The 21761-nt window shown below is 49.5% G+C and overlaps 1 protein-coding gene across 4 annotated transcripts in view; it reads right to left on the reverse strand.

Moving 5' to 3' along the window:
• MYO18B (myosin XVIIIB) overlaps positions 1-21761 on the reverse strand; it is a 239338-nt gene that overhangs the window by 88536 nt on the left and 129041 nt on the right. For all 4 annotated transcript variants that reach the window (XM_018061067.1, XM_018061070.1, XM_018061069.1 and 1 more), the window contains exons 30-34: positions 21466-21589; positions 20425-20625; positions 15904-16014; positions 11922-12026; positions 1836-1988 (exon numbers count right to left, since the gene is read on the reverse strand). In XM_018061067.1, coding sequence (XP_017916556.1) covers positions 1836-1988; positions 11922-12026; positions 15904-16014; positions 20425-20625; positions 21466-21589 — 694 coding nt within the window. The remainder of the gene's footprint in view (positions 1-1835; positions 1989-11921; positions 12027-15903; positions 16015-20424; positions 20626-21465; positions 21590-21761) is intronic.

The following is a 21761-nucleotide window of genomic DNA, read 5'->3' on the forward strand; positions in this document are numbered from 1 at the left end:
CTTGTTCCCTTTACTACCTGGATAAGGGGTGGGATGCCTCTGCTTATTAGCATCATTGTTTGCGGCCCTCTTTCCCATCAGACGCCAGCTGCAGGAGGAGAGGACCGCGCCTCTCTTGCTAACCGTGATGCACTTACAGCTAGCACGTCGCCGGGCACCCGGGGGATGCTGCATAAATACTGAGTGAAGGGATGAAAGGAACAGTTCAGCACCATCCCCAGCACCGACGATGCAGCAAGCTTAGCTCTCTCCTCCCCTCCCGCCCGTGCTCCCTGCCTGTCCCCGGAGCCTTCAGGTAAAGGACAACTCCCGTACCTGGGAGAGGAGAGCCAGCAGTGCCCAGTGTCATCGCTGCTTTATTTGATTAGCTCTGACTCCAGCATCCAGGACACGTGTGCTGGGAGCCAAAGCAACTGTACCCCGACCTCTGGTCCGCGCAGTCCCATCCTTATAGCGATTTCCATGACAACGGCCACAGAAAGCCAAGGCTGTGAATTCCCTTTGATAGGAGCCGGACGCAGAGACAGGGAAGAAGGACTTTCAGAAGAATGAAGCTCTTTGATTCAGCACAAGGCGCCTTCATTAAATACCACTATTTTCCAAGAACACACATTTTAACCCTGCAGAGGGAGATTTCTCATGAACACTTAAAAAAAAGAAAATCAGAAAAGGAGAAGCAACAAAACCACCGAGGCTCCTTTTCAAGAACATTCACCTCTGGGGTGAGGAGGGCTTGGATGGCATCAGGAATATTCTGATGGAAGACGGGCTGAACACAGGGCCCTCTGCCAAGGGCTGCATGGACCTGAGGTGCCTGAGAGACGGCTGGTGCGCGGATATCCTGCCCGCCTGACGGAGGCGGCTCGGCTCCTCCATCTGCCTGGTCGGTCACACAGGCAGGGAGAAGCGAGGCAAAAGAGCGCCCAGATTCTGCACCTGGACTCACGAGCCCTGGATCTGAACTCCAACCCTGCCACCCTCCTGAGGTGTTACATTGGGTGCACTGCTTCCCACCTCTAGGCAGAGTCTTCCCATCTGTAAAGTGGGCACAATACCACTCGCCCTCCCCCAGGGATACCACAAGGATCGAGGGAGGAGGACACGTTCAAGCACAGGTGATTCTAATGTTCTGCCACAGCCATAAAGAAAATGACTGACCGACTGTCCCGGTTTCTCTGGGACTGGGGGCTTGCCCAGGACAGGGGACTTTAAGCGGTAACTTTTAGGACAGTCCACGCCCATCACGTCTCCTGAGGTGGTCGGCTCCCTCCTGGCCTCACCTCCCATCCGCTGCCAGTGCTCCTCTGAGGCAGCCAGGGATGGTGGGGTCTGGAAATCTGGGTTTAAATTCCGATTCTGCATCGTCTAGCTGTGAGACTCAATGGGTCACATCCCCCCTCTGCCACCCCGTCCCCCCACCTGTGAATGGAGATGACGATACTCATGTAGGACTGCATTATCAGTGCTATCTGTTTCACACCCAGCTCTGCTGGTCACCACGCATGCGCACACGCAGGCAGACACAGACACACACAGGCACAGAGACGTGCTGCGCTCACCATTCCGCCCAGGGCCCTGATCTGCCCAAGGCCTCAAAACTCATTTGCTTCAGCCATAAAGAAGGGAACAGGCTCCCCACTCACTTATAAATCCCTGTCCTCATGTATCACGTCTACATGACCCACCCAGCCCCCCATGCCCCCCACCTCTCCACAGGTGTGTGAAAGTCAGAGGTCAGGGCTGTGGCCGCGTCCACATCTGGGCAGGAGAACCACTGTCCCCCTGCCGGCTGCAGTACCCTCCCCACCCAGCTCTGAGAGGCCCACGACGCCCACCTGGCTCTGCACTTTCTCCAGCTCCTCCTTGCTGACCGACGTCTTGCCGTCCTCCATGGCCCCCAGCAGGAGCTGCACGTCTGACAACAGCGCGTGAGTCCTCCTGAGGTCCCTCCGAAGACGCTTCTCCACGTCAAAGTCCCGATGGCCGATCTGGAAGCCAAGGGAAAGTTCCTATGAGCTTAGATGGCCAAGCAGTGGCCAGGGTCCAAGTTCTCTGGAACCAGGCTCCCTGAGTTCAGATCCTGCCTCCACCACATACTTTGGACCATGGACAAGACCTTTCTCCTTCCCAAGCCTCAGGCTTCTCACCTGAGAAACAGGAGTGGAAGCAACCACACAGGGCTGCTGTGGGAATTAGGTGCTTAGCCGAGAGCACGACTCACAGGAAAGGCACAACAGTCTCAGCTGCTGCCGTAGCTGTGCTCACACCCCGAAATGCTCCAAGTCACCCTGGCTCACAATGTGCACCAAAGCATCACCTTGTGAGAGCCAGCATGTCAGGTGAGGCCCTCTGCTGATAGAAGTCAGGACAGCAGTTACCCCCGAGGGGCAGAGATAGGAGGGGCACTGCCAGCGGGGTTATGAGTGGTACTAATCTGGGTGCTGGCTTTATGAGCCAATGAAAATTCCATGCACTATACAGGTGGGGTGAGGTGTGCGTCTGTGTGTGTATGTCACACATCAGTAAATGGCATTAGAAACAGCTGTGCTGCTCTTCAAGGTCTGCTGCTGCTGCTAAGTCGCTTCAGTCGTGTCCGACTCTGTGCAACCCCATAGACGGCAGCCCACCAGGCTCCGCCATCCCTGGGATTCTCCAGGCAAGAACACTGGAGTGGGTTGCCATTTCCTTCTCCAATGCATGAAAGTGAAAAGTGAAAGTGAAGTCGCTCAGCCATGTCCAACTCTTCGCGATCCCATGGACTGCAGCCTACCAGGCTCCTCCATCCATGGGGTTTTCCAGGCAAGAGTACCGGAGTGGGGTGCCATTGCCTTCTCCACTGCAAGGTCTAAAAGATGCGTTTCTGTCCCTTGAGTTGGTCTCTTCTGCTAGCATAAAGACAGACCAGGGACTTCCCTGGTGGCCCAGGGGCTGAGACTCTGCGCTCCCAATGCAGTGGCCTCGGGTTTGATCCCTGGTCAGGGAAATGGATCCCACATGCCCCAGTGAAGACTGAAGACCTGGCACAGCCAAATAAATAAAAATAGGTATTTTAAAAATAAAAATAAAGTCATACAAATTAAAAAAAAAAAAAAAAAAGGACAGGCCATTTTCTGCAGAGGAAACTTGCCCAGAGGTGAGCACATTCTGTCATGCAGGATCCTGTCCTCCAAGGGACCAGTAGTCAAGTGGCCCCTGAAGAAGCCGCAGCCTGGACTCTGTACCAGGAGGGCGGATTAGACTCGTTGACAACTCCCAGTGGCCAATGACACAGGCTGAGACAAACCAAGGGAGAGGAAGAAACACACAGGGGCCTGATGAAACCTCGACAGCCCATAGTCTCCCCTAGAAACAGCAGAGTGACTTCAAAAGCACTGGGACTAATGTCTTTGAAAGAAACTAAACCCCGTTCTCTGCAGAAGGCCAGAGGAAAGAGCGTGGCAGCACTGTTGGGGGGGTTAAAGAAAATGGGGCACACGTTGGTCCTCCATGGGACCCAGTTTCTCCACTCCTGGATACCTATGCCTCCTCACCAAGCGCAACCAAGCCCTAGGGTGTTAGAATGCCCCAGCATAGTTTAAACTTAGAACAAGGTGACTCAGGCTTGAAACCCTGGTTCACCACTTGTTGGACGTGGAATTCAGGCCAAGTCATGCCGCCTCTCTGAACCTGAGTACTTGTAAAGGAAGAGATTAAAAAACAAACAAAAAAAAAAACCCTGTCCTCCTTGTTGAGATAAGACAGGGATCAGAGGTGATAATGAATCAAAAAGCACTTTGTACGCTGCCTAATGCTTTACAAATATCAAAGATTATGAGCGTTGTCTGATGACCTAGAATGTATTCCTCTAGACTTTGCATGGCTATTATTCTACCACCAGTTCTGAATTCTTTGAAAAATGAGTTGGTTCTTAGACTACAGCCTCTTAGTTCTCAGATACATTGCTCTGTTAAGTCTAAAACGCTGATGTATAGAGCCGAGCAGCTGAGCACTGGGCATTCATGGTTCCAGGCCCTTTGTCACATATTACCACATTTTACTGCCATGATAGTCTCTATATAGTGACATTAATATTATTGCCTTTATTAAAATGGTAATAGCTTATACTTAGAGGGTTTGCTAAGTGTCAGGCACTGTTCTAAACATATCTGAACACATGGAGTCCACATGGTGAATCTATGGGGTGTGAAGTACTATGAGTCCCATTTTACAGATGATGAAACTGACGTTTCCAACAAAAGTGAAGTCATTTGCCCAAGCTCATGAGTGGCAGAGTTAGGAATATGAACCCAGTTTCTCTGACTGCAAAGAGGTAATTTTAGTAAAATACATGATGAGAGAGGTTATGTGTTGCTCTTTTTTTTTTTTTTTAAGAGTGTTATGGAGGCGCAGAGGAGTATTCCAGCTCAGGCTGGCATGGGATTGCAGAGAATCTCAGGTAAGCAGGAGCTGGTGAGCTGAGGTGCAGGAAGGGCCCTGCCGGGGAGCCATCCTGAATGTGCAGTGCTGGGGGGTTAGCCCAAGGGCAGAGAGCAGAGAGACAGGGTAGGTGACGGTGAGAGAGGCTCTCCGGGGCCAGCCCACGCCTCCTGAGGTGTGCGGGGCACTTCAGTAGATATTGGCACAGGGAAACGGAGGCGCAGCCAAGAAAACTGGCACAATCAGCCCAAGGCCACACTGCTCCTAAGTGTCCACCCGGGGATCGGAACCCAGGCAGTCCATCATTAGAACTCAAGTCTCTACCCACTGTGCCAGAGTACCTGGTTACACCAGAGCCTGGACTTATAAACTCTAGAGCCCAGATTCCTGGTTGTGATTACACTCAGGCAGCGTGCTTTTGCACCTTTCTCATTTTTGTATCTGCCCCTGCTCTGCACACATCCTAAAGTGCTTTTCATTCTCCTGCGGGGCAGGTCAGCACCAGGGACATTCCGGGTGACACCATCCTCGGTGCCAAAAAGACTGAAAATGCTGGCACCATCTCCTCTCCAGAGGGATCATTGCAAACAACATTCACAACAAAACCTCAGACCAAGTCATCCTCCCCTTCATAATAAATTGCTATGCTAGAGGAGGAGAAAAAAAAAAAAAGCCCCAAACTCATTAGGTTAATGGGAAATAAATGTCATTCTGCAAGTTTACATTTTGCAGCACACAGATTCAAATTTAGATAAAGCCGGTGAATAATTAACCAATAGGTCTAAACGATGTTCAGTGTTGTGGGAAACTCTATTCCAACCTCGACAGTCTCACCGTGTATCATAGAGCTGTTAGCGGAAGCTGTTCGATGTCTGTCAACAAAGAACTCTCTAAGCACTTTTAACAAGTGATCTAAATATTAGGGACAATCAAGCCACTTTACAGACAGGAAAATTGAGGCTTGGAGAGAGAATGTATGTAGCTGAAGGTTTCACAGCAAATTTATGGCAGATAAATTTGATAACTTGCTTGATAACATTATGAAAAAAGATGGTTCAAAAAAGATAATTCTAGTTAGCTGAAACTTAATCATTTTTCAAGTAGCAATGTGTTAGATTTTTTTAAAAAAAGGTTTTCAAATCATATAGTTCTTCCTTTGACTCCAGCTACACCACTGATAAGCTATATGATCTTGGGCAATGGGCTTTACTTTTTGAGCCTCACTTGTTTCATTTACATGAAGGAAGGAACAAACAGTATCTATTCCACAGACTTGCTGTGAAAAGTAAAGCATGTCAGAAAAAAATCATGGTTAAGGACTTAACCTAAAAATGGATGGGTAACTACCAAAGGAATAGAAATATGGTTTGTAGTTTTAGACCCAGCAATGGGATAAAAGGGATCATAGAAGACATTATCGATCTATTCCAAAGCAGGAAAGGAAAAAGGAACAAGCAAAGAAAAAGAGTAATAAACCAACAAAACAATTCACAAAAAATCAGAAATAATTTAAAATGCATTGATTATTATATTAACATAAATGAGTTAAATTCTCCGATGAAAAGTTACAGATTAAAGTACTACAAGATATTGTTGAACAGTATCCAGCTCTTCAAGGTTTACACACACACACACACACACACACACAGAAAGGTTAACAACAAAAGGATAAAAAAGAAAAAAGATCTTGCAGGCAAACTAAAAGAAATCAAGCAAAATAATATAGTGAGTGAAGTCACTCGGTCGTGTCCGACTCTTTGCGACCCTGTGGATTGTAGCCCACCAGGCTCCTCAGTCCATGGGATGCTCCAGGCAAGAATACTGGAGTGGGTTGCCATTTCCTTCTCCAGGGGATCTTCCCAACCCAGGGATCGAACCCAGGTCTCCCACATTGCAGGCAGACGCTTTAACCTCTGAGCCACGAGGGAAGCTAAATAGTAATTCATGGAGAAAAGGGGAACGCCATACAGTAAAGGAACAGCCTACAATGTGCCAAGGAAATAAAGCAATAAAATGAACTTAGATGCACCGAAAAGCATACCATCAAAATATAGAAAGAGAAAACTACAGTTAGAAGCAAAGTATATTCCTATTTACCATTATAATTGATCAAAATATAGAAAAACATTCTACTCATAATTGCCATAGAAACTACAAGATTCCTAGAAATAAATCTAACAAAGCAGCTCAGGACTTATACAGAAGAAAATAAAATACATACTAGCAGGTTATTTATTTATTACAAATTATTGATTTATAATAAGAAGTAAAACGTTTATGAAAGACACAGATATATGAAGGGATACAGCATGCTCATGATTGCAATGGTTCACTATTAAAAAGAAAAAAAACTATGTCACTGGTTCCCAACTAATTTGCAAACCAGTGCATTTGAAAATCCCATCAGGGTATGCTATGCAATCTAAATAAGAAGATTAAAGGATCACAAATAGACAAGAGAGTGATAGAGATGAGCTGTTTACAAGTTATCAGACCCAGCCATTAAGACCACATGATGCAAGAACTGACAAATAAGCCAATTAAACAGAATGGACAGTCCCCAAATACAGACACACACAAATAAAGATTGTAGACAAAAACCACTCATGAGATAAAATGAAGGTGATTTATATCAGGAAAAAATAGATTCTTACCTCACACATACCAAAATAAAAGCTAGGTGGATTAAAGACTTAAGAGTGCCCCAAACTTTAGAAATTTTCAGAAATATGGTGAATTATCTCTATGAACTCAGTTAAGGAAAGAAATCTTAAAAGCACCAACCATAACTGGCTAATAAGATTATTTAAAAAACACTTTATTAAGTAAAAAATATCATGTTGTTGTGGTTTAGCTGCTAACAAGCATCTGATCTGGCCGACCCTGTGGACTACAGCCCACCAGGCTCCTCTGCCCATGGGGTTCTCCAGGCAGGAACGCTGGAGTAGGTTGCCATTTCCTCCTCCAAGGGATCTTCCCGACCCAGGGATAGGACCTCTATCTCCTGCATTGATGGGCAGATTCTTTACCACTGAGCCACCAGGGAAGCCTCTAAAACGTTATACACAAAGTGAAATGCTTATGCACAGAGTAGGAGCTCCTTCCAAAATATACAACTAAAAGTAGATTAGGATAATTTTGGATAAGGGTCATGAATAATTTTAATAGAAAAAAAGAGGAAGACCAAACACTTTATGGGCACAATAAAGGACAGAAATGCTATGGACCTAATAGAAGCAGAAGATATTAAGAAGAGGTGGCACAAATACACAGAAGAACTATACAAAAAAAGATCTTAATGAACCAGATAATCGCGATGGTGTGATCACTCACCTAGAGCCAGACATCCTGGAATATGAAGTCAAGGGGGCCTTAGGAAGCATCACTACAAACAAAGCTAGTGGAGGTGATGGAATTCCAGCTGAGCTCTTTCAAATCCTGAAAGATGATGCTGTGAAAGTGCCACACTCAATATGCCAGCAAATTTGGAAAAGTCAGCGATGGCCACAGGACTGGAAAATGTCAGCTTTCATTTCAATTCCAAAGAAATGTAATGTCAAAGAATGCTCAAACTATCGCACAACTGCACTCATCTCACACGCTAGCAAAGTAATGCTCAAAATTCTCCAAGCCAGGCTTCAACAGTACGTGAACCTAGAACTTCCAGAAGTTCAAGCTGGATTTAGAAAAGGGAGAGGAACCAGAGATCAAATTGCCAACATCAGTTGGATCATCGAAAAAGCAAGAGAGTTCCAGAAAAACATCTACTTCTGCTTTATTGACTATGCCAAAGCCTTTGACTGTCTGGACCACAATAAACTGTGGAAAATTCTTAAAGCGATGGGAATACCAGACCACCTAACCTGCCTCTTGAGAAACATATATGCAGGTCATGAAGCAACAGCTAGAACTGGACATAGAACAACAGACTGGTTCCAAATCGGGAAAGGAGTATGTCAAGGCTGTATATTGTCACCCTGCTTATTTAACTTAAATGCAGGGTATATTATGTGAAATGCTGGGCTGGATGAAGCACAAGCTGGAATCAAGATGGGCAGGAGAAATATCAATAACCTCAGATATGCAAATGATACCACCCTTATGGCAGAAAGTGAAGAGGAACTAAAGAGTCTCTTGAGGAAAGTGAAAGAGGAGAGTGAAAAAGCTGGCTTAAAACTCAACATTCAAAACACAAAGACCATGGCATCCAGTCCCATCACTTCACGGCAAATAGATGGGGAACAATGGAAACAGTGAGAGACTTTATTTTCTTGGGCTCCAAAATCACTGCAGATGGTGACTATAGCCATGAAATTCAAAGACACTTGCTCCTTGGAAGAAAAGCTATGACCAACCTAGACAGCATATTAAAAAGCAGAGATATTATGTTACCAACAAGGTCCATCTAGTCAAACTATGACTTTTCCAGTAGTCATGTATGGATGTGAGAGTTGAGCCAAAAAGAAAGCTAAGCACCAAAGAATTGATGCTTTTGAACTGTGGTGTTGGAGAAGACTCTTGAGAGTCCCTTGGACAGCAAGGAGATCCAACCAGTCCATCCTAAAGGAAGTCAGTCCTGAATATTCATTGGAAGGACCGATGCTGAAGCTCCAATACTTTGGCCACCTGATTTGAATAGCTGACTCACTGGAAAAGACTGTGATGCTGGGAAAGATTGAAGGCGGGAGGAGAAGGGGACGACAGAGGATGAGATGGTTGGATGGCATCAACGACTCAACAAAAATGAATTTGAGCAAGCTCCAGGAGTTGGTGATGGACAGGGAGGCCTGCTGTGCTGCAGTCCGTGGGATCACAAAGAGTCAAACATGACTGAGTGACTGAACTGAGCTGAAACACTATAAACAAGTAACTCACATAAGAGAAAATCATAATAAACATGAAAAGTACAGAATCCCACTAGTAAAGAGGGATTAGCAGTACAATTTAACTCTCAGTAACTGATAAAGATATTCAAATGTCTGACAGTGCCACGTGCTGGGGGGATGTGGGGAAGAAAGAAAAAACTGCTAGTGACGGAACTTCGTCCAGGGGCTAAGAGTCCGCCTGCCAATGAGAAGACTCGAGGAGGAGTCCACGCACTGCAGTGAAGAGCAGCCCCCGTTCACTGCATCCCGAGAGACGCCGCACGCAGCGACAAAGACCCATCATGGCCAAAAATTAAATACATCAGCTAATTAGCTTAAATATATCTATCAAACATGCTGGTGACAACATAAACTGCCGCTGTCACTCTGAGGAACAATGCGGGCAACATCTGATAATTCCAGAATGGTACATCCCTCACAGCCAGCAGCTCCTCCTCTAGCGTCACACCCTGGAGAAGCTTTTGCCACAGGCACTGTGGGACACGGAAATGCCTACCAACAGAAGAACAGGGGTGAAAGAAGATGAACACCGTGGGGCGGCTTGAAAGGATGGATCATAGCTACACGCGCTAGCATGGAGGAATCTCAAAAACAGAGACAGTGGGGGACAAAGCCAAGGCCGTTCACACACATGCAGGGGAATCACGGTCCCCAGCCTCACAAGGCAGGCCCCTCTGGGAGGGGAGAAAGAAACGACGAGGGTAGAGACACCGGAGATGAGGAATAGAAACCAAGGGGCCACCGACTGTTTTGGAAATGTCCTGCTTCCTTAAAAAACATCTGAATCCCATGCAGCAAAATGTTAATTTATGTGAACCCTGTCCTCCTAGTGCACAGACATCAATTACACTGTTCTACGCTCAGTGTCTCATTGAAACACTTACAAGTATTTAACGTGGTAAGTTACTCAAAGGCTCCCGCTTGGTGACTCACACAGAATTAGCATTTCATTCACTGAAGTTATCTTCTCTCAGCATGTCAAATTCAGACTAGCAATATTTATAAAAACCTTTCTCTACTGGATTAATGCCTTTGTTTTCTCAAATGGACCATGCTGGACAGCAGGTGACTGTCTCCCAGGGATTTTAAAAATACTTATTTTTATTTATCTGGCCGCACCACACCCAGAATTGTTAGTGGTGGCATTCGGGCTCTTGGTTGTGGCATGTGGACTCCAGTTCCCTGATCAGGGGTTGAACCCTGGTCCCCTGCATTCGGAGCACGGCGTCTTACCCACTGGACCACCAGGGAAGTCCTCTCCCAGGGATTTCTGTCATTCTAGAATCAAATACGGAGAGTGCTTTCTTGCACGGAAGCCGAAAAGCGCGCCGAGCCTCAACTCAGTGGCCCCCATTTGCTTGGCTGAAAATTCAGAAAACCCAGAGAAGGAAGAGTATACGGTCCTCCCCCTGGTGCCCTCAGCTTCCGGCTCTCACTCGCATGACGGCGGGGGTCCCGCTCTAGAATTCACTCATTTACTCAATTGAAAACAACAACATAGTGAGCACCTATTTGTCCGAGGCCTGGCTGACTATTGGGAGGGGACCCACAGCTCTCTGTGAACAAGAGGAATGACTGGGGTGGGGGTGGAGATGCTGACAGCAAGATCGCCACTAATTAAAAGACAATGAACACATTAAGCAGATACATTAAAAAAAACCACTCCTATGATATTTTAAAAGACACTCATAGGAGCTGCTGGCACTTTTCTCCAACGCTGGGGTTCACAGGGCAGCAACATGGGCGGGGGAAGCACATCCAGGGGATGCGGGAGCTTCCCCAAGCTTGACACCCGGCGCTGGCTCTGGGCTCTGCTCACTGCTTTCTCTGCAGGAGTGGTTCTCTGTAAAGCGGGAGGCTGACTATGTCCCAGAGGGACAATTGGTCGTGTTGGTAGACGCTGCTGGTTGTCACAGCCAAGGGGCGTGCTTCTGGCCTTTAGGAGGTGGAGGCCAGAGATGCTGCTCAACAGGCTGCAACACACGAGACAGCCCCCTCCCCTCCCTGTCCTGCCCCCCCCCACCCCGCCCCCACCGACAACAAGGAGCGATGCCGCTCCCAGCGTCAGGCCGGGAGTCTCCAACGAGGGCAGCAGCCCCACCAGTCTCTGCTCATCAGGAGCTCAGGGCGCCTCGTCAGATCACCCAGCGCCGTGCAGACAGAAGCAGCCCAGCCCCGCTGGCTTGATTCTGCGGCCAGCAAAAGTCCAGTTTTCACGAGGGCAGCTGTGAGCACAGCGGCCGTTCACAGTCACCCCGCCAAAGCAAAGGCTGCCAGGCTCACCCGGGCAGTGGCTGAAGGCAAGGCCACCGGGTCTGGCACTTGTGGCCAGACCCACTTTCTGTATTCTCAGGGGTTCTTCCAAGATCCCTGCTGTGTGAAGACTACCCCGCCACTGCCCACACACAGAAGGTCCCCTCTGAAGCGGTGGTGAGTGAGGACAGACAGACTGGAGGAGCAGAAGGAGCCTGGGAGGAGCAGGTGGAGGCCAGCTGACAGGTCTATCCCGGGGCCGGGTCCTAAGACCCCCACTCCCGCTGGCCTCCCCCAGAATCAGCTCTCAACCGGGCCAGGGCAGGGACTGCGCTCTCCCGGCTGTCTGCTGCGGCTCCCTCTTACCTGGTCGCAGAGGGTTCCGATCAAGCCTTCCAGGTCCTGCTTCTCGTGGAGGGCCATCTGCTTCTCCTCGTACTCTTGCTCCAGCTGCATTTCCAGCTGGCGGAGCTGTGGGCACAAAGGGCAGACGCAGGCATGGGACACACGCACTCCATCTGGATGAGCCCCCAAGGCCAGGACCCTATGGAGGACGGGGCTGGGGGTGCAGAGCTCATGGCCGCTCGCCCAGTTCCACAAAGGCTGACCTAGCAGTTTGGGCAGGGGGAGGAGGTATTTCTGTCAGAGAATTCAGAAGCCTAAAAGCTCAGGAGGTGGACAATTATAGGGAGCCCCCTGGCATTCAGTGTGGAATCCCCAGTCCCAGTCCCCTGTCCATTTCCTAACAGCTGTCTCCTTCCTCTGCTGTGGCCTCTCTAGAACAGGTACAAGTCTGGGTGCACTGGCTTTTTAAGACTCTATACAGCATCATATCCTACATGTTAAAATGCATTCATCTCTCATTAAATACACCTGTTGCCGTTTAGTCTCTAAGTCGTGTCCGACTCTTTGCAAGCCCATGGACCATAGCCCACCAGGCTCCTTTCTTCTCCAGAAGAGAATACTGGAGTAGGTTGCCATGCCCTCCTCCAGGGGATCTTCCCGATCCAGGGGTTGAACCTGTGTCTCCTGCTTGGCAGGTGTGGATTCTTTACCCTTGAGCTACCTGGGAACTATAATGCAACAAAAGTTGCATTCGAGATTATTTGATGTCTGGACTGCAAGTCTGTCTCTCCAAAATTCCTAACGTTGATATCCTAACTCCCAAGGCAAGAATATTTCATGATGAGGCCTTTGGGAGATGGTTAGGGTTAGATGAGGTTGGCGGGGTGGGGGGATCCCCCATGCTGGAATGAGTGCACTTACAAAAAAGAACCTCATTTCCTCTCTCTTCCCTACGTGAGGACGCAGGAAGGAGGCAGCCGTCTACCTGCAAGTGGGGAGTGGGGCCCTTGCCCTACACCAGATCCGCCAGCACCTTGATCTTGGGACTTTCCAGCCTCCAGAACTATGGGAAATAAACCTTTGCTCTTTAAGCCTGCACTCTCCAGCCCCAGTTTTGCTAGAGTAGCCCAAACTGACTAAGACTGTGGCTGCGAGCGGCTCTTCTAACTTTCAGTCGGCTCTGATTTCTCAGTGGCCACCCAGCAAAGGCAGGCGCTCCCTGCTGAGGCGGACGCCCCACCGCAATGGTGCTGTGCACCTCCTCTCCTGCGCCTGCCTCTCGCGTGTGCTGTCTCACCCCTCCCTCCTGCCCCATCCTGTGCTATCAGTGGGCTCCCCTCACAGATGGGCAAACTGAGTCAGAGCGAGGTCCTGAAGCAGAGACTCCTAGGTCAGCTGCTGCTGAGGACTGTCAGCATTCTGCCTGCTGGCCCGGGCTTCTCCGCCACCATCAGACAGTCGCAGCTTTCCCACCCAGGTCACTAATGATTGATTTCCTGCCACGGAGAGAGACAGAGCGAGCAGAGCAGTCACTGGACGTGCAGTCAAGTGTTAGTATCTGTTGGAGGAGAGGCACGCCCTTCTCTGACCTCACGCCCTCCTTTATAAATCTGTCCATGAAGAAGCCCCAGGAGGGCCTGGGTCACATCTCCAGCCCATCAGGGTCCTGGCTCGGGGCACTCACAACACGTTGAGGTGCTCCTGGAACGCACTAGCAATTGCGCCCCCTTCACCTGAGGGCACATGGACAGGGACTGGGTTTCCACCTCCTGACCCATGGAGAGAAAAAACAAAGTCCTGATGGACGGTCATTTTAGAAGACAGTTCAAGACTTTCTTTTAAGAGTGACAGACACAAGGCAGTCTGCTCACACCTGCTGAAAATGAAGGCTGCAGAAGCTGAAACTCCTTTTGAAAAATGTACAAAATAATAAAAGCTATGTGTCAAGCGAGGCAAAGTTTTCTAGAGAGTATTCTGTAGAACATTTCTATGTGGTAACTCCCAGCACTTTACAGTTTATAAGGCACTTTACCATTCTTTGATCTTATTCTCACAATAGCATTGGGAAAGGAAATCATTTTCTCTTATTGCTCCCATGTCACAGATGAGAAAACTGAGTCTTAGGGAAGTTAGGAGACTTACTCAAGGGCACACAGGTCTGAATGAACCTAAAATCTATGACTTTTTCAACTCCAGGAAGTTCTGGGGAGAATGTACTTGGCCCCCTGGGATGATCTGCATGAACCCCTAGAAGGGCTGAACTGTAAAGGAGCCCCAAATGAGTATCTGGGGAGCAGGCCGGGCAGCAGATGCAGCAGCATCAACCACTGGGAGTGAAGAAGCGCTCGGGTCTTACAGCCCCTCACCCCCGAGCAGTGACGGGGTACCAAGGCGGCCCCATCTGCCCAGGATGAGAGGCCCATCTCCCGCCAGGGTCCTGACACCACCATGGCCTCCTCCAGCCCCACCCAGGATGATGCTACTCAGGCAGGAGGTGGGGAGTACAGGCGGGGGGAGGGGACTCTACAAGTCCCTGCACCCGCCTTCTCCTGGGATGGAGCAGGCACGCCCAAGAGCAGGTCAGCCACGGGGCTGGTTCCGGGTGCCTCTGGGAAGGATCAGCTGCATGGAAATCCACACACACACCAGTACTGCTTGTAAGTTTCCAGCAAAGGATGAGGACATTACAAACTCTGAGCCATGGTTCCACACCTGTGATCTTTTGAATCTTCCCCATAGCCCTGCAAGGTGGCCACTGTTTTCCTATTTCACAGATGAGAGAAGTGAGGCTTATCAGCAAGGTTACGTGATTTCTCCCACACCCTACATTTGATAGCTAATGGAGTCTGAATTCGATCCAAGCCTCTATAACTCCAAATAAACTAGCAACATCAGCTTTCTTGTGTGTCTTATAAACTGGCTCCAAATGACCAGTGGTGGATATGGAGAAAGCTGCTGAGGAAGGGAGTGGAGTTTGGGTGGAGTGGAGGGTTTACAATCACTTTCCCAGGATCACTCTGTTGCGGTGGGAAGGCCAACACTCATACCAAAAGTCAATTAGTTCCAGCACCCACACTCTCAGCCCCTGCAGTCAGAGGTCTCTGCAGAGACACTGTTTAGGGAGCTAATATCAGAGTCGACTGTGGGAAATGGTACTCAGCCGTCTCTGGGAGATGCGCAATTTACCCAGGCTATGAAGTGACCACAGAAGTCCTGCCCAGACAAAACCTGTTCAGAGAGGCTTAACCCAAAGCTCCTCCGCGATTCCATTTTAAAGATTCACCTCATAACTGACATCGGTAACTGCATCCCTAAGGAGGTTTGTGTTGGTGTTGGTTATAATAACAGAAAATCAGAAGATCCTAGGTGTCCAATGATAAGAGACTTGCTTGCTGAGTAAACAAGAGCACAGGCCTTTGGTGGAATACTTTCAAGCCCGTAAACATGTGAGTCAGGTCCGCACGTACTGACAGGAGAGGAGGCCCAGAACAAACTTCAGAGGGGAAACAGCAGGCTTCAAAGCAGCACGACCCCATTTAGGTAAAACGGTATCTCTGTACATATGCTCGTGCGGGCACAGAGAAAGAACGAACATTTAAAATAGTAAGAATGTTGATGTCTTGGTGGTTAAGATTTCAAGAGCTTGTTGCCTTCTTATACACTGTTTGAAATGTCTGCAAAGAGCTTGGATAAAAACACAAGAAATGATCTGCAAGGCAAACCAGAAGGGACTGGTCCCCTTCTTGACACATATACAACCTTATCCAGGGCATCAGCCGCATGGCACTCTGGGCTCTTGGTACAAGTCTAGGGTGATTATGCTGGACAGTTCAGAGGCTTCTGGAAGCCCCAGAACCGTAGTTACTAGGACAGGAACTTCCGCTCCAGCACCCTCGACAGCACTTCCTGAGGAAGCTGAGCTCACCCCTGTGCTGTAGGGACGAGGTGTGCACACTGGCCGCGCCGGGACCCCAGGGCGCAGCTGCGTGCGTGGCTCACGTACCCGCCTCTGGCAGGACTGGCGGACGTCCTCCAGCTCCTCCTCCTTGTCCTCACGGTCCTTCTGGTGCATCTGCTTCATCCGTTCAATCTCTAGTTCAAACCGCTGGCGGAGCTGAGGGGGCAAGAACAGCGCACGAGGGTGACCCCCACCAACCACGTCACCCTTAGCATTTCACCTGTGTTTTTTGGACAGCATGGGTAAGAGTCCAGTCCTCCCCCCAGACACCCAGGGAGGTCAGAAATGGTAGATAAATGGCCCAAATGCTGCCTCAGTCCCTTCCATGGTCATAACGGAGGTCACTTATGAACTGGACTCTGTGCCACTGAGTTGAGACGTGACCTCAGAATCCTTCTCAATGCTCTTAAGATGAAGCGGATTTGTCATCCCTGGAGCAGACCTCAGGGAAATTTTTCTGGATCGGTGGCCAGGTGGGTGGATAAATGACAGAATACAAGTTTACTTCTGAGCATACGAAACCCTGGAGAGGGAGGTGACACGCCCAAGATATAACCCTTGATTAGTTTCCTTTCTCTGTAGAAAGCAGCCTCCTTAAAACACACTGGTGAGAATTAGCACGATGTGCGGCACAGAAAGATTCTTCTTTCTTTCCCCAGTATTTTGCAAACAGAGTAAGGACTAGCCCCGCTCTTCCTGGAAGCCTGACATTGTTAAGAACTGTGTTCCTATGAAGGAGAAGGGTCTTTCCAGTGAGACCCTCCAAAACCTGCTCAGGGCAGGAAGAGACCTGTCTGCGATGTTTAACTGTGTCATTTTATGTACAAGATTTTAGAACTGGAAACACAAGTCATGGGATTGGATTATAGTTTAAGAGTTTATTTCCTTTTTCTTTTTTAAAAAATTACAATCAAGCTAACAGTGCATGGAAATATTTGAAGTAACACTTGCTGCACAGCAAGCAGGATCTTAGTTCCCCAACGAGGGCTGGAACCTGAGCCCCCTGCGTTGGAAGCATACAGTCTTCACCACTGGAGCATCAGAAAACTCCCAAGAGTTTACTCTCTTGATTTTCCTAATTGAGAGACTGACCCAAGCTCTTGCTTGTCAAGTTTTGTGGCATATTAGAATTACCTGGTGCCCTTCTATTTTTCTTTTTAAATTCAGTTCCAAGGCTTCACTCTAGACCTCTTGGGTCAGAACCTCCAGGGTACGGACCCAAGAGCCTGTACTGACAAGCTTTCAATGATCGGCACTCTTCCTTGCTGCAAGTCACGGAGCAGAGTGGAACCCAGCACAGCAGAGGGCCAGACCGCAGGAGCAATCAGGACCTGACCGTCTGCCCTGCACCTCGCAGCAAGCTTCCAGGAGGCCACAACTGCTGCCCCTGACAAGGACATTCAGCCGAGAAAAAAACAATGGTGGTCTTTTCAAATGCTGATGATACTCTCCACGTAGGACCATAGTGAAGAGTAAAAAGAACTGAAAGCATCAGAGCCCCATTAAGAATTCCCGGCAGAAAGCAGGCTCACTTTAAATGCCAACTTCCTTCCCTGCTGCCTTTAAAATGACAAGAGGTTATAGGGAGATAATCCAAAATGAGGAGCTTAAGCAAGTAAATATAATATTCCTGTTTCATTTTTTTTCTAGCCTCTTGGATACTCCTGACATCTGCAATACCATTTATGTCAAGCTTATGTGAGTTAACATAAAATTTCCTGGAAAAAGTGTTATGTTGTAATCAATAAATATCTCCTAGATGTCTACAATAACCCAGAGCAGTACAAGGTGATGGGCGAGGCTGAAGATGAATGGGAAGATGAATGAGGGGTTGAGTCAGCTTCCTAGGTAAGCTGGGAGGGGAAGGGGCTGGGCAGCTGCCTTCAGCCCTCTGGGTCCTTGAGGTCAAGGTGGCACATTTCTGCTTCCCAAGCACATAGTGGTCCCCTGGTGGCATCTCCCAGAGTTAACTTTCCAAAGTGCTTGTTTTATATTTTTAAAGAGTGCTTTTAAAAAATTTTATTTACTTATTTTGTTTATTTTGCTGTGCTGTGTCTTAGTTGCAGGATGTGGGATCTAGTTCCCTGACCAGGGACTGAATCTGGGCCCTCCACACTTGGAGCAAGAGTCTTAACTGCTGAACAACCAAGGGAATCCCACTCTCTTTACTCCTGACTCTGGGCTGCTGTGTAACCCTGTTCCGTCCTCTACATCCCTGAATGACCTGCCCAGATGGCCCACCTCCATCATGAACCTTCACAGATTCACAGCTGGGGTTGGAGGAAGGCTGGGGGTGGACAAGACTCTGACAAGACTCTGTACAGTTGAGAAGACTGAAGTCTAGAGAAAACAGGGGGCTCTCCAAATGTCCACAGACCCCATTGGCATGGGACCATCTTGCAGCTCCTCAGATGCCATGTGACACGCCACGTGACACCCCTGCCTCTATGCCTTTGCGCGGGCCATTCCCCTGCCTGGAACTCTCCTGGTCAGCCAACTCAGGCTCGTCCTTCAGCTTTCAGCTTCAGTAAATGTTACTTCCTCCAGGAAGCCTTCCCTGACTACTCCAAATCTGGTCCCCAAACCAGACCTGCAGGTTACACCTTCCCATAACACTCAACATGACTCTAACCTTCAAAAGGGTCGACACCACATCGTCTTGTTTATAGCTACACCCCTAGCATCCGTCCAGTGCTTGACACACAGTAGGTGCTTAATAAACACAGGTTTGATGGACTAAGCAAGGAAGCTCTGTTTTTCTCAGCCTCTCCAGATTGTCCCCACACTTGCCACACCCAAGTCTCAATGCTCAGCAGATTCCATCCAGATGGAGCGGGGATGAGTGAGAAGCAAGGCCAGCACCCGGGCCTATCCCTGACCACCCTCACTCCCCAACCCGCCTTCACCAGAGCAGCTCAGAGTTTATCTGCTCTATGTATTCATGCTGGCTGGTCAAATATTGTTGAAAAAGGAGTTCCAATCTTAAAACCATTTCAAAATAATTACCCCTTCTGAAGTCCCATACGGGAAACTGTTTTAGAACTAAGCATTAAGAAAAGCCTTGCTTCTCCTTGAAAACTTGGCTTATTTTTATCTTGCTGCTGCTGCTAAGCGGCTTCAGTTGTGCACGACTCTGTGCGACCCCATAGACGGCAGCCCACCAGGCTCCCCCGTCCCTGGGACTCTCCAGGCAAGAACAGTGGAGTGGGTTGCCATTTCCTTCTCCAGTGCATGAAAGTGAAAAGTGAAAGTGAAGTCGCTCAGTCGTGTCTGACTCTTAGAGACCCCGGGGACTGCAGCCCACCAGGCCCCTCCATCCATGGGATTTTCCAGGCAAGAGTGCTGGAGCGGGGTGCCCCTGCCTTCTCCAGGATTCTTATCTTGGGGATGATAAAAAGCATGCGAGTCACATTTCCCTTTTCTCTCTGGCCACCAGGAATTTGAAAGCTGAAACTACTGAGTGTGTGAGAGCATATGTTCTGCTTGTCTGCATATTAATTCACTCTTCCTTAGCACTGGTTTTAATTTGTGTTTTCCTAGTTTGGCTTGTTTTATTTCTTTTTCTATTTTACCACACATACATCTTATAAGATTCCTTGAGTTCTGTGTGGAATGACTTGGGCATATAAACAAACAAGCAGACATCAGAACGTGCATCGGATGCTTCATCGAGGGGCTGGCACAAGAGTCTTGGGGTGTGTGCGTGTTGGTCGCTCAGTCGTGTCCGACTCTGTGACTCTATGGACTGTAGCCCGCCGGGCTCCTCCGTCCACGGGATTCTCTAGGCAAGAATACTGGAGTGGGTAGCCATTCCCTTCTCCAGGGGATCTGGAGTCCTTCCTTATTCCTCTTATTTTTCATTTTCCAAAAATCAGGGCTCCCACCTCCCTGGAGGCTGTCCACAACACAGGTGTGCGAGGCACTGCGGCATCAGAGGGCGCAGGCTCCAAATCCTGTCCCTGCCGCTTTTTCTATTTCTGAGCCTCGGCTTCCACATCTGAAGAGTAGAGGAAACGTCAGCATACAGACTTCATGTGGAGCTTCATGAGATGATATGTGAGGAGAGCTTAGGACTGAGACTGGTACCCAGACAGTGCTGAATACCAGACACAGGGTCAGCACTTATTTATTGAGTACCAGCTCTGTACCTGGCCTCATCAGGGGATGCCCTGACAAGCAAGGTCAACCAAAAAGTCCTCCCACCCCCATAAAACACATATCCTAGTGGGGAGAAAAGCGTTGAGCACATTTTGGGAAACACTGTCACACGTGACGGTGGGTGCTGTGAAGGTGAGAGAAAGCGAACGTGGAGCTGGGGTGGGGCTGTTTTTGACGAGGAGATCAGGTTGAGCTTCTTGGAGGAGGTGCCAATGACGCTTGCAGGATGGTAGGAGGGGGGCTCCATGAGGAGTCTGAGTGCCAGGCTTAGGGGTTCTGAGGTTCTCTGGGGTAATAGGGAGCCACAGAAGAATGAGGAGCAGCTGAGTGAGGTGGTGAATTTAAATACAACCTTCTGCCCCAGAGTCAGCATGGGGCAGGGCACTGCCCTGGACAGGACTTTCCTACCTGCTCCAGCTGCTTGATGGTGTTTTCCTGCTGGTTCTGGACTTTTTCGTGCTCGAGGGCGCTGGATTCCAGCTTCCAGAGCCTCTCCTTCAAGCCCGCAATGCAGTTCTCCCCCAGAGACGGTGACCTCAGCAGCTCCTGCTTCTGGGCCTGCAGCATCTCCACCTCCTGCTTCAGCTGCAAGCGTTCCTGCTCCTTTTGCTGCAGAGACAAAGTGGGCGGGGATGCAGGGTCACGTGACCACACTCCCGACCCCTCCCCCACCTCCGAGGAACACCTCTAAGACCAGTGGGAGGGCACTTTCCACTTTTCAGAGCAGCCCTCACCCACCACCTGGGCCTTGCAGCCCCTCGCTGTGCCCCCTGTGGGACCCTGAGAGCCCTCCTGGGACAGCTCAGATAGGCACGGGTGGGGAGTCGGTGGGAAGCAACACACTGGCCCCAGAGCTAGATCTCAAAGCACAAACAGGAGGTATTTGCCCCATCTGAAAGCTGTGCACCTGCCAAGGCTGGGCCGGAGATGTTGGAGCCAGGAAGCAAAGTGGCCGGAAGTGACTCTTCCAGGTTAGAAGGTTTGGGCATGACCATGAGGGAGTTGCACGTCAGGCTCAGGGGCTCTCCCAGGTTAACGGGGAGCCACAGCAGGCTGAAGAGCAGCTGAGTGAGGTGAGATGCCTGTGTCCCATTTTAATAAAATTCCTCTGAGCTGCAGCCTGCAAGGGGCAGGGCCCTGCCCCTACCTGGGTCTACAGCTAACTCCTCTGTGATAGACGGGCACCCAGGTGGGCACCTCGGAACGCAGGCAGGTGCCTGGAGCAAGATTGTGAGGGACATGGAGCTAGCAAGGCCTGCTTATCCACCACCTGGCACCCCTGGTTTGCTGATGCAGGCGTGCTGGGCTCCGTGACTCTGGCGGGCTGACAGAGCAGGACAGTCACACACAGAGCTCTCTTCCAGGCACCACGTGCAGCAGGGGTGTGCGAGGGGTTTCCTGAGACCCAGCGACGGACAGCCTGGGTGGCGCCGTGCCCCCATGCCTCACCTTCAAGAGCTGCTGAAGCTTGCCCAGCTCGCACTGGACGCTGGTGTTCTCCTGGGCCACTTTCTCACGGAGGCCCTTCTCAAACACGCACTCCCCCAGGGCCTGGGCCAGCTGCGCGTCAAACCTGTCCAAGCAGAACACGGGTCATGGCACCCAGGGGTGGGGGGTGCGCCTGGGGCAAGGCAGGGGTGGGACTGGAGAGAAGCTGTTAGCTTGTTGAGAACTGCTAGAGAGAGACAGTATCAGATGATGGAGAGTTTGTGGATATGGGGGAGGTATACTGAACACCAGAGGGC

Source organism: Capra hircus, chromosome 17 (assembly GCF_001704415.2).
Source record: "Capra hircus breed San Clemente chromosome 17, ASM170441v1, whole genome shotgun sequence".
Taxonomy (NCBI): Eukaryota; Metazoa; Chordata; class Mammalia; order Artiodactyla; family Bovidae; genus Capra; species Capra hircus.